Genomic DNA, 12,268 nt, shown 5'->3' with positions numbered 1-12,268 from the left:
GCCATTAAGAAAAGCATCTTTAATGTACTCAAGATTTCAGGCTTTAGGAAGATTTCCATCCAGATCAGTCTCTTAAAAAAAGATGTGGTGCATAAATTATTTCACTACCTGCCAGCTCAGCTGTGCAGCGAGCCTCTCCTTCGTTGCCCTCTCATTCATTACGGGTGGGCACTGGGTCTCACTGTGCTGTCGGTTTTGGCTGTTTTAGTTTTTGTAGAAGTCAGAAGCCTGCACATTCTCTGCTGCTGCTGCTGCTAAGTCACTTCAGTCGTGTCTGACTCTGTGCGACCCCATAGACAGCAGCCCACCAGGCTCCCTCATCCCTGGGATTCTCCAGGCAAGAACACTGGAGTGGGTTGCCATTTCCTTCTCCAGCACATTCTCTGCTATTGAGGCATAAATTTCTTTAAAGAGAGCATTGTTCTCCTTGCGGCACCTCCAACCTAAGTCAAGCAGAATTCTGTTGTTGTTCAGTCGCTAAGTCAAGTCTGACTCTTTGCAACCCCGTGAACTGCAGCACGCCAGGCTCCTCTGTCCTCCACTCTCTCCCTTGCTTGCTCAGGTTCATATCCTTTGAGTTGGTGCTGCTATCTTACTGTCTCATCCTCTGTCGTCCCCTTCTCCTCTTGCCCTCAACCTTTCCCAGCATCAGGGTTTTTTTCCAGTGAGTCAGCTATTTGCATCAGGTGGCCAGAGTATTGGAGCTTCAGCTTCAGTCTCAGTCCTTCCAGTGAATATTCAGGGTTGATTTCCTTTAGGATTCCTATAGAATTTAGAATTCTCTATGGAGATCTTTTAATTTTCAAGGAATAGAAGCTTGGTTTTCTTATTAAATCACGCTTCTTGACCGCATGCCACTCACATTTTCCTATGTTTTTCTCCTCCTCACCCACAGCCCTGAGCGTGGAACAGAGGGAGAGGCAGATGGACAGGTCTCGATTACAAGATGGTAGTTACAAGGTCGCAGCGCCTACCTCACTGTGGGTCTGGAGGACTGTGATGAGAAAGTGTGTGCCCTTACCTGCTCTGGTGTCAGGAGATGTTCAGGCGTCTGAGCTTCTTCCTGAAGGGCCCTGAGCTGTCTCTCTCCCAAGTTAACTACCTGGTGCCTTACCTCAGGTGGCTTGGGGATGCTGTTTGGGTAATATGCCCTCTTCCTCTGTTGCATTTTTTGTTTTTTTTTTGCAGATTCTTCCTGGAAAAGAGCACTCATAAGTGGGTTGTGGTTTGGGGGTTTTCAGTGCAGAACCAGGCTGGTTTTGGCTTAGGGGTGGATGACCATGGAGCCTTAGAAAGTGGTCAGTGCATCGCTGGGCGCTGAGCTCTTGCAGCCCATCACATGGTCAGCTAGGTTTCATGTTTGCCCGTTAAAGTAAGGGCATGTGAGGGGGAATTATCCTTAGAATTAAAACATTTTTTTAAACACTTTTTTTTTTTTTTTAGAGCAGTTTTAGGTTCACAGCAAAATTGAGAGGAAGGTACAGGTATACCTGTTTTCACACATACATATCCCTTCCCCATTATTGACGCTCCCCTCCCGCCGCAGCTGTTAAGACTGAGGAGCCTGCGTTGACACATCATAGTCACTCGCTTTACACTGCGGGTCACTCCCGGCATTGCACAACCTGTGAGTTTGGATAGATATGTGGTGACATGAGTCTGTCATTAGAGTATCATGCAGAGGGTTTTCGCTGCCCTAGAAATTCTCTGTGCTCTGCCAGGTTCGTCTCCCATTTGCAGCTGGAATTCTTAGGAGTGAGACGTCTGGGGAGAGAACTGACACAGCAGGCTGAGCCCCTGGATCATCTCCTGTTTGCATTGTGGGTTGACTTTCTCATCTGTTCATCGACCGTTTTGATGAACTAGGCTTGCCTGTCCTTTGAGCTTCTGAACCTTTCAGAACATAGTTCTGTTTCTGTGATAAACATAATCAACATTTGTTAGAGCTCATTTGTTATAAGTCTGACCTTTCCATATCAAGACCTCAGCTAAGACGAGTGTGTATCTTCATGGTAATAAATACCAGAGAGGATATGAGAACTTGAATTTGGGCTTTTTCCTGCAAGCGTGGAGAAGCGATTTTCAAAATTCAGAATGCGTGAGAATCGCTAGTCATGGACTCCTGCACCTCTCTTAGAGAGTTCTTGTGTTTGGTCTGATCTTTGGGTTCTCTCCTCTCCCCTGGTGACACTTGCATGTGTGTTCCTTTCTGGGATTTGGTGAGGATGGTCTGCAGCTCATATCTCAAGGGGACCCTTCCTGCCCCCTGAAATCTTCAGGCTTACCAGGCAGTCCTCGGGCTCTCCAGCACTGGCGACGTGGTGTGTCCCATCTGACTCCACCTTTAAAGGTCCTTCGTGTCACCCAGGGTGACCCGGAGCACTCCGCGTCACCCTGTCCCGTTGGCTAAGTGTTTCTGCTACAGACTGCAGTGTTTCTCTGTCACTACGTAACGCTCCTTCTTGTGGGCCCTTCTGCAGCCCTCTCAGCACACCCCCCCAGCTCCCTGCATAGGGGTGGTGGCTGTCCCCTCAGCCTGCAGCTCACATCCTGGCCTCTGGTTAAGAGCAGGCCGCCCTCTGCTTGCCCAGGCTGGTGTTGATGGGCTTTTTGTGCTCTATCGCTCAGTTGTGTCCGATTCTTTTGTCAGCCTGTAGCCCGCCAGGCTCTTCTGTCCGTGGAATTCTCCTGACAAGAATACTGGAGTGAGTTGCCACTTCCTCCTCCAGGGGACCTTCCCAATCCAGGGATTGAACCCAGGTCTCCTGCATTGCAGGCAGATTCTTTACTGTTTGAGCTATCAGGGGAGCCTGATGATGGGCTTTGCTCTTACCCAAATAGAAGGTCAGTTTCAGGCAGTTAATCTGTAAAGTTGTCTCAAATTAAACTCAACAGAAAGCAAAAGCATTCTGATCTCCAATATTTATTGAAAGAAAATTTGTGAGATAAAAGAAGGAACCAAGAAAAACACATTTTAGTTTCCCAAATCTGTGGGTGAGGGGCTTGAACTTTGCTCACACTCGCCTTCACATTCCAGAGAGGGTTCTTCTGGGGTGTTCTTTCATCGACTTTTCCTGATTTCTCATGGGAGAGAGGAGGCCAGGGATTGACAGCCAGCTTTTATTTTTGGCTTCTGCATTGCCAGTTATGTGGAAGCAACTCCACTGCAGGAAGGTGTTCCCCGATGGCTCAGAGGGTGAAGAGTTGACCTACAGTGCAGGAGACCCGGGTTTGATCCCTGAGACAGGAAGATCCCTGGAGAAGGAAGGGAATGGCGACCCACTCCAGTATTCTTGCCTGGGAAATCCCATGGACAGAGGAGCCTGGCGGGCTACAGTCCATGGGGTCACAAAGAGTCGGACATGACTGAGTGACTAAACAAACAGCTGTGGCAGCCTGGCCTTGTGCTGTGCTGAATGCAGGAGGATGTGATGGGAGCATGAGGCTGGTGACTCAGAGGGCACTTGGGGACTGGCAGTGGGGTTGGGTGACAAGTCTGGAAGCAGGGCTCCTGGGGCTGGCCCACGAGAAGTGCTCTTCCCTCCCCGCCCCGTGCCACTGCAGAGGTGGGGCTTCTACGGACATTTGACAGTGGCTCAGGTAGGGGTGAGGTGGCGGGTCTGCAGGTGGGGGAGGTTGGAAGGAGGCTCCGGGCCTGTGGGCTCTTTATGTCTGGCTTCCCTGCATCCAGGCTGTCCCCAGCGCTGCTCAGAGAGGGACTCCTGGAGCCCATCCTGCCGAGACCGCAGAGAGCTGAGACTCTGGTAATTCAGTGTCATTTTCATGGAGTTGTTTTGTCCGAGTTGGAATTTGAGTCCCTGCCCAAGCTTTCCAGAATAAATGGAGAGCTTCCCCTCTCGGGTTTCAAGTTCTAAAGTTCATAACTCTTTCCATCATGAGGCCACAGTGAGGCAGCCTCTTGGAAACTCCGGGGACGTGCCTTCTGTTTCACATTTGCGGCAGAAGGACCGTTTCTGCAAAGCCCTTAAGGAGAGGGCGCTCACGGTGCAAGGCAGCACATTGTTGCTGGCTGGGGAGATGCCGGCATAGCAGAGCCAAGAGGGATGGGAGGAGAACCAATGGCGAGGAAGCTCCTCGTCAAGGCAGGGCATAGGAGAGCAGCGTCCAGCTTGTCTGAGATGCTCGTGATACATGAGTAACAAATGCTTATGTCCTGGGCCGGGAATTGTGACACAGCTGTAAGGCAGTGCTCTCTCTGCATGCACCCCCGCCCCCCAACCTTGTTCTGAGTAACTGTGCTGGAGCCTCCCTGCATGGGGACCACAGGAAAGTGTCCGGGAAGATTCTCCGTAAACTCTTGGAAAATCCAGTGCTATTGGGGGGTGCATCAGCAGAAGATGACATTTTTAATGGTAAATAATATAATATCTGGGCTTCCCAGATGGCAGTATGATATCTAGACCTTTTTTTTTTTTGGTTATTTCCTTCATGTGGAATGTTGAGAAGAAAAGACTGATCAACCTGAGGTGTGGAAGGAAAGGTTTAAGATGTTTTGATTGAAAGGTAATGATATGTAAATGAAACCCAGGAAAGGAGGGAATTGATTTTTTTTTATCAAAACTTGTTTGTTATGCTGCTTGTTTGGTTCATTCAGTGCGGTTCACGAAGTCTTACAAAGCAATAGAACCATATGGTTCTCTTGGGAGAGCCTGGGACTCGGTCATCATCACTTTTGGGGAAAAAGAGGTGATTTGTCGAAACTTCAGCCATTCTGTTCTCATCATGGTGCAGAGCGTTTGTGCCAATTATCTTTCCTTTTTTTCTGTTTTTCAGGGTCGACATGTTAAAACAGGTCAGCTGGCAGCCATCAAAGTTATGGATGTTACCGAGGTAAGGTTGGGTCACAGATGTTTTCAAAGAAATCCTTAGATAAAAAAACAAGGATCCCCCTCGTCCCCCTTCAGCCTCCCCCTATTGAAGAGGAGTTGTTCTGTTTGGAGAATCGATCTTGAGCAAATTACCCTCATGTGACACTGTGGGTTCAGAAAGCTCAGCAGACAAGCTGGCTTAAGTTGTTGCAGATGGGTCCCAAGTAACTAAGAATCAGTAGCGTTTTCTTAAGGAAAAAAAAAAAAAGCACATCGGAATGATGTCATCCTTGGCAGCATAATGGACCATAATTGGAAACATCTTCTCTAATGGAAAAGATTTGAGAAGTCATCATGGAGGTCATATGAGTAGGGAGGTTGAGGGGGCGGGTGGGGAAGAGGTTCTCTGGGGTATTGGGCCACATTTGGGCCATTTCTTTTATTTTTGACATGGGGGAAAGAAAACAGATCCAGCCAAGTTCCCAGAGGTTTGCAAACAGAAACATCTGCTAGAATGCTGAGCAGATTGTTGGCAAAATTTAGTAGCAAAAAATAGTTTTCAGAATGGCCACATGAGGATTTTACTGTGTAGCTTTGGATGGGAATGAGGAGAAGTGAACTCCAATGAAAGGTAAGTGTGTATGTGCCCATGTGTGATCATGTGCACACAGGCATGAGTCCACATTCAGTTTATAAAAGTAACCACGGGGTATGATGAACCAAATCCATCTTCTTTTAAATTTTCATGTGAAACTTTATCCTCTTGTGATTGCTTTTAACTTGCTTAATTATGAATAGGGGCTTCTCTGGTGGCTCAGATGGTAAAGATGCTGCCTGCAATGCAGATGCAGGAGACCCGGGTTTGTTCCCTAGGTTGGAAAGGAGAAGGGAATGGCAACCCACTCCAGTATTCTTGCCTGGAGAATTCCACAGACAGAGAAGCCTGGTGGTCTGCAGTCCCTGGGGTCTCAAAAGAGTCAAACACGACTGAGCGACGTTCAGAGAGAGAATTATGAGTGAAATTTACATCATAGATCACAGATTCTAGAGTGAGCTAACCAGAAACCATGGGGATTTGGGGTGTCTAAATCAAGCTGTAATCTCCCCAAGTGTGGGACCTGTTGAGGGAGAAGATGGCTGAACTGTTCCCGGGTGTGCAGTTGATCACCACTTGGAAGGTCCCCTCCTCTGCCTTCTCCCCTCCGTCTCTAGTAACGCTCATTGCCAGCATGTGGGTTGCTTAAGTGAGAATTAGAAAATGTCATCTCTGGACCAACCACCAGGCAGCTGGGAGAACTTTATAGAAGTATGTGAAGATGTGGTATTTGATGCAGTGACTGCTCTCTTCTCTCTCTCTCTCTCTTTTTAATCTTTTTGGCTGCATCTTGCAGCACTTGAGATCTTAGTTCCCCAACCAGGGATCGAACCCATGACCCCTGCATTGGAAGTGCAGAGTGTTAACCTCTGAACAGCCCGGGAAATCCCAGTGTCATCTTTTTTTTATAATAAAAAGTACCATTGTTTGTCTGGCCAGAGGATTCTTGTAACCTCCTGGGTGATTTCTGTTGTGTTCTAGTGATCCCATTGGATTCTTTTCCAGTTAAATGTTAATTTTAAGATCACAGAGTGGTGAGGGAGCTGCAGATGCCGGCTTCCTGTGATTGAAATGGCACAGCGGGTTACTGATGAGGTGCCCCCTGGACGGACCAGTGGGCCCCTTCCCGCCAGGCCGTTCTCGCTGCCCGGTGCATCTCCAGCCTCTGACATTTACCAGTGGCCCTCCTGACTTGGTTGTGGGCAGACTCTGGGTACCGTTGTAGACATCATCTCTGGAAATTCTGTGAGGCATCTGCCGCCCCCCTGAGAGCTGAGGCTCTTCACTGGCTTCAGCCCACGCTGCCCTGACTGCCGTCTCCGGGAGCTGTCGTGAGCCTGTCTGCGCCGTGGACATCCTGTTCACCCCTGCAGTGCACACTGCATGTTGTTTCTGTGCAAGGAGCAGTTGTTGCTTGTTGGTTTGTTTGTTTTAAAGTGTAAAATACAGGAAAGTAAAGGGCACAGTAAGTCCCCCTCCTTCCCCCGTGCAGCAGTCGCCATCGTTGGTGCCCTTGTGCATCTCCTCACCAGCACCTCTCTGAGCACGGCTCTAAAACACGGACCCGTGTGGGTACCAGACACTTGCAGTGAGTTGCGTGCAAAAGGTAGGGCCTTCCCAGGTGGTGCTAGTGGTAAGGAACCCGCCTGCCAATGCAGGAGACGCAAGAGACATGGGTTCAGTCCCTGGGTCAGGGAGATCCCCTGGAGGAGGGCATGGCATCCCACTCCAGTATTCTTGTCTGGGAAATCCCATGGACAGAGGAGACTGGTGGGCTACAGTCCATAGGGTTGCAGAGAGTCAGACCCGACTGAAGCCACTTAGCACAGCACAGCACATACAAACGGTATTTCCTTGCCTGAAGAAATCAGGCAGCATTGGACAAATGCATTTTCAAGACTCCTTTAATAATAATTATGCAAAACCCATGTGTTCAGGTGAAATGAAAACCAGATGGTGAGTCTTCAGAGCAGATAAAAACCCAACCAACCGTTTGCTGTGTTGCCTCTCAGTAACGTTTCTCGTGTGCTGTGTCAATGCAGTGACCTCTCTCCAGAGGGCCCTCTGACCTGCGAGCAAATGTGATGGTGGGTGGAGAGCTGGTGCGGTCGCCGCCCCGGGGAGCGTGCCCCCCAAACCTTCCCTTCCAGGGGCCCACCTCCCTGCCCTTCTTGCCGAGCATTGGGAGCAAGAGGGAGAATTGGCCGCGGGTGTTTCTAGGAGGGGCTGTGGGAGAGGACTCGGGTTGAGAGCAGGGTCCTTCGTGACTTCTGAGTGCACTTGGGAGCAAAAAGGTGTGGGTGCTGATCCTTAGGAAGAATCCCAGACTGGTCCCGCCTGTCGAGCCTGTTCCTTGAGTGACACTGAGAGGCAGTTGTTAGGCTCCTGGTTGTTGCTCAGGCTCTGTAAAGGCCAGAGGAGCAGCAGCTGTGGGGAGCGGGTTGGCGGGGGTGGTGCCGTCCCCAGCTGTCAGCTGTCCTCAGCTCTGAATGAACCCCTCCAGGCTGGCTGCCCGAGTCCGCTTCACCTGCTGCACTCGATTGTGTGACCCTGGAAACCAAAGCAGATCGAGAATCCCCACTTTGCCCTCGTGCTTCCTGGGAGACCGAGGGGTCTGGGAGGGAGCCCTTTGTTTGCTGGAGGTGTACACATGTCTTTATGTTTCTTCTCGAGTTTGAGCTCTCTCTCTTTTTTTAAGAATTCCTTTTCTTTAGGATTTGAAAGAGTTCTTTCTAATGAAAGCGTGTCATGTATCTGATTGCTGGTGGAGAGGTTTTGAAGGGTGTGTTCAAACAGGACAAGATCTCACCAGGCCGTGAAATCTACAGTGCATAACTTGCGTGATAATTACAGATTCACAAGAATTTGGAGAAAAATGTTCAAGGAGGTCCCACATATCTTGCACCCAGTTTTCCGCAAGGGTAACATCTTGCATAACTGTAGTACAGTGTCACAACTGAAGTCCTGCACAGAACTGACCTGGACTCCAGTGTCTGCAAGCATGGCTTAGATCTAAGGTGAGCCATGGGGCTCGGCACTGATCCAGTCCATATAGCTTATTTGGAATTCCCCATTGTGACAGGTGTGTGTTTGTGTGGTGTGATACGTTTTGAGGGTTACTTGAAGTGGTTGAATTGGCTGTTTGAATTCTTGATAGCCCCTTCATTTCAATCCTTGTGTCTATATATATATGTGTGTGTGTCAGTTTTTTATATCTTTTGTTTAGTGGGAAATCATTGCCCTTTAAAACCCCACGTGCCATGCTAAGTCAAGTGTGGGGTGTTAGCTCCCTGTGCTGTGCTTAGTCACTCAGGCGTGTCCGACTCTTTGCGACCCCATGGACTGTAGCCCGCCAGGCTGCTGTGTCCATGGGATTCTCCAGGCAAGAATACTGGAGTGGGTTGCCATGCCCTCCAGGGAATCATCCTGACCCAGGGATTGAACCTGCATCTCCTGTATTGGCAGGAGAGTTCTTTACCACTAGCGCCACCTGGGAAGCCCCGCCGTAAAACCCTGCTATTTAAGCACAAATGATTATGTTTACAAAGTATTAGCAATTTTAGTTGTCTTCTTTCATATTTTAAAATACATCAGCTCTCCGGTAACAATCCTAAGCAGCAAGGAAAGTCTGAGCCTCGGGAGGCTCACTGCAGCCTCCGTCGCCCACCCTGCACCCTCCAGTCACCGCCCGGCCGCAGTCCTGTGTCTTCATGTCACACTTGCATTATTCCTGTTACACACAAGAGCCTGATAGTTTGTCCCTTGCAGTTGAGGTACCTCTTGTTTTTATTTAACACTCTGGAAGGTAAACAAACAAAAGAATTATCTAAATCAGTAATTCTCAACTTGGGGTCCGTAAATTCTTTAGGATTTGTTTCTAAGAAGTGAAATTTATGTTTTTATTTAAATACTATGCAACCAACTCTTATGAAAATGTTCATAATTACAGCACTGTTCAGAAAATGAACACACTCTACCCTTTGCTGAACTCAGGAACTTCAGCATTTCATTTGTGTGTGTGGTATGTCTGTATTGTGATACCAAGACGCAACACTTGTAAATACTTGAGCACACTTCTCTTAAAATAAAGCCATAATTAAAATACTGCTTGAGAGGATGAATCATTTCAGATTGTCACCTAATATGGTCTATTTCAAATGTACTCAGTTATGCCAAGGACGTTTTTATAACCATTTTTTTCCAAGCATGGTCCGATGGAGGTTTGTGCGTTATATTTGGTTATCTTATCTCTCTTTTTTAAATATCTAAAAAAAAAAAAAAACAAAGTATAGTTAACTCACAATGTTGTATTAATTTCAGGTGTACAGTAAAGTGGTTCAATTATACATGAAGTGAAGTGAAGTCGCTCAGTTGTGTCCGACTCTTTGCGACGCCATGGACTGTAGCCTACCTGGCTCCTCTGTCCATGGGATTTTCCAGGCAAGAATACTGGAGTGGGGTGCCATTTCTTTCTCCAGGGGAGCTTCCCGACCCAGGGATCAAACCTGGGTCTCTCGCTACATCATCTGAACCACAAGGGAAGCCCAAGTTATACATACATACATACATATATGTTCTTTTTCAGATTCTTTTCCGTTATAGGTTATTATAGAATACTGAGTATAGTTCCCTGTGCTATACAGTACGGCTTTGTTGTTTAGCTGTTTTATGTATTGTAGTATGTTTAAGTCACTCCCCACCATCTAATTTATCATCCCCCTCAATCCTCTTTGGTAACTATAAGTTTATTTTCTATGTGCATGAGTCTGTTTTTTTTTTTTTTTTTTAGGAACTAATTTTATTTTTCTGAAAACATTAGGAACTATCAAAAAAAAAAAGCTGAATATCTGGCCATATCAAAAGCAAAATACAAGTAAAAACAACATTCAGAAATCATTTAATCATAGAGAAATATGTTTTAAAATATCAAATTTAACACTTTCCTCCATAAAGCAAAACAAGTTTACTAAACCACAACACTGGAGTTTAACTAATTTTTTAAAATAAAAATTAAAAGAGAAAAAGCACTCCATTCCCACTCTGGAATCCCATCATATATAAAATAATATGCTCAAACGTTAGTGGAAATAAACAGTTGGTAAACTTGAAAATAAATCTCTCAATGAACGAACTCAGATTCCAACAGAACACGGTACTACCTCGTATTTGCAGAAGAGCTTTTGTCACACTTAGGCCTTACCAAATACAAATGTAGAAGGGGATTACAACAAACTACTACATCAAAATCTTTATGTAGAGTAGCAGCTTTCACAAAATAAAACGAACCTAGTTCCATACAATTGTATGCCTACAGCCAATTTTATTCCCCAAGTCTTGTACTATCAAAATAAAAGTATCTTTGTCTTGGAAAGTCTGAAGGCACCAAAATCCTATTATTCACATTCCCCCAATGATACTTAGAATGCTTTTATCATCCTTTCAAGATAACTTCAACTTATTAAGAGTTAACATTCTAAAGATATATAAGGAAGCGCCAGCCTCATCTGCATTAGCAAGGTCCTTTCTATTCACATAGCAGGGGTTGGCCTGTTCATTCACCTCTGACTCTTTGCAATCCCATGGACCATAGCCCACCAGGCTCCCCAGTCCATGGAATTCTCCAGGCAAGAATACTAGCGTGATTCGCCATTTCCTTCTCCAGGGGATATTCCTGACCCAGGGATTGAACCTGGCGTCTACTGTGCCTCCTGCATTGGCAGGTGGATTCTTTGCCACTGAGCCACCTGGGAAGCTATTCTCTTTGCCCCATCCCAAATTCTTCTGGTTTGAAGAATTAACCAGAATCATTAGAAGGATAAAAATTATTTCCATATTCACTAGCCAATAAACAACTACAGCCATTGGTGCAAGACTTAACATTTATACTGCCAAACTTGTTAAAAAATAAATCCAACTCCAAAAGCTAATTTCACAACCCCTCAGTATTCTCAATTATTTTATTTTGCAATCCTCTTTGTTATCTCTCTTCTTTTTTCAGTTTTACCCTGGAGGAACCCCTGAAAAAACTTTCAAAGTATTGCGTGTGTCAGCACCAAGTTGAAGGATACTCACGCAAAACCAAATTAAATAGCATTTCCCCTCCTTTTCCCAACACTATGTGACTGGGTGAGGAACCCTTTCTCAAAATCTCAGCTTGAGATTTTGTCATTGAGAGAATAAGAAGAACTGAGAGTCCTATTCTCATGGTTGTGAATTTCTGTGAAACATGAGTCTGTTTTGTAAATAAGTTCATTTGTATCATTTTTTAAAAAAGATTTCACCTATGAGTCATATCATATGATACTTGTCTTTCTCTGTCTGACTTACTTCACTTAGTATGATAATCTGTAGGTCCATCTAGGACCTAGAGATTCTATGTTGCTGGAAATGGCATGATTTCATTCTTTTTTATGGTCAAGTAATATTCCATTGTGTGTATATGTGTGTGGGTATGTATATCCATTGATAGATGAATGGATAAAGAAGATATGGTGTGTACACACACACACACACACACACACACACACACACACACACACACACACTGGTTAGCTTATCTCTTAAGTCACTTTTAATCTAGGTCAGTCCCTCCTACTTTTTTTTTTTTAATAGAGAAATTGACTTTTGGAAGAGCCCAGCCAATTGTTTGGTGAAGTAGCCCCCATTCTGGATTTGTCTGATAGTTTCCTCATGTTGTGCTTTAACTTGTCCCTCCTCCTATATTTCCTGTAAACTAGAAATTAGATCGAGGCTTAATTAGATGCAGAATAAGTGTTTTTGGCAAGAACACCGTGGTGGTGTTGGATCTTCATGTTGTGTGACCTCAGGGGGCACGTCCATCCTG

At 46.1% G+C, this 12,268-nt stretch overlaps 1 protein-coding gene across 50 annotated transcripts in view; it reads left to right on the top strand.

The window, feature by feature from the left end:
- MAP4K4 (mitogen-activated protein kinase kinase kinase kinase 4) overlaps positions 1–12,268 on the top strand; it is a 151,700-nt gene that overhangs the window by 68,338 nt on the left and 71,094 nt on the right. For all 50 annotated transcript variants that reach the window (XM_070379894.1, XM_070379890.1, XM_070379892.1 and 47 more), the window contains exon 3: positions 4,795–4,851. In XM_070379894.1, coding sequence (XP_070235995.1) covers positions 4,795–4,851 — 57 coding nt within the window. The remainder of the gene's footprint in view (positions 1–4,794; positions 4,852–12,268) is intronic.

This window comes from Bos mutus, chromosome 11, assembly GCF_027580195.1.
Source record: "Bos mutus isolate GX-2022 chromosome 11, NWIPB_WYAK_1.1, whole genome shotgun sequence".
Taxonomy (NCBI): Eukaryota; Metazoa; Chordata; class Mammalia; order Artiodactyla; family Bovidae; genus Bos; species Bos mutus.
This window is presented reverse-complemented; position numbering and strand designations above follow the sequence as displayed.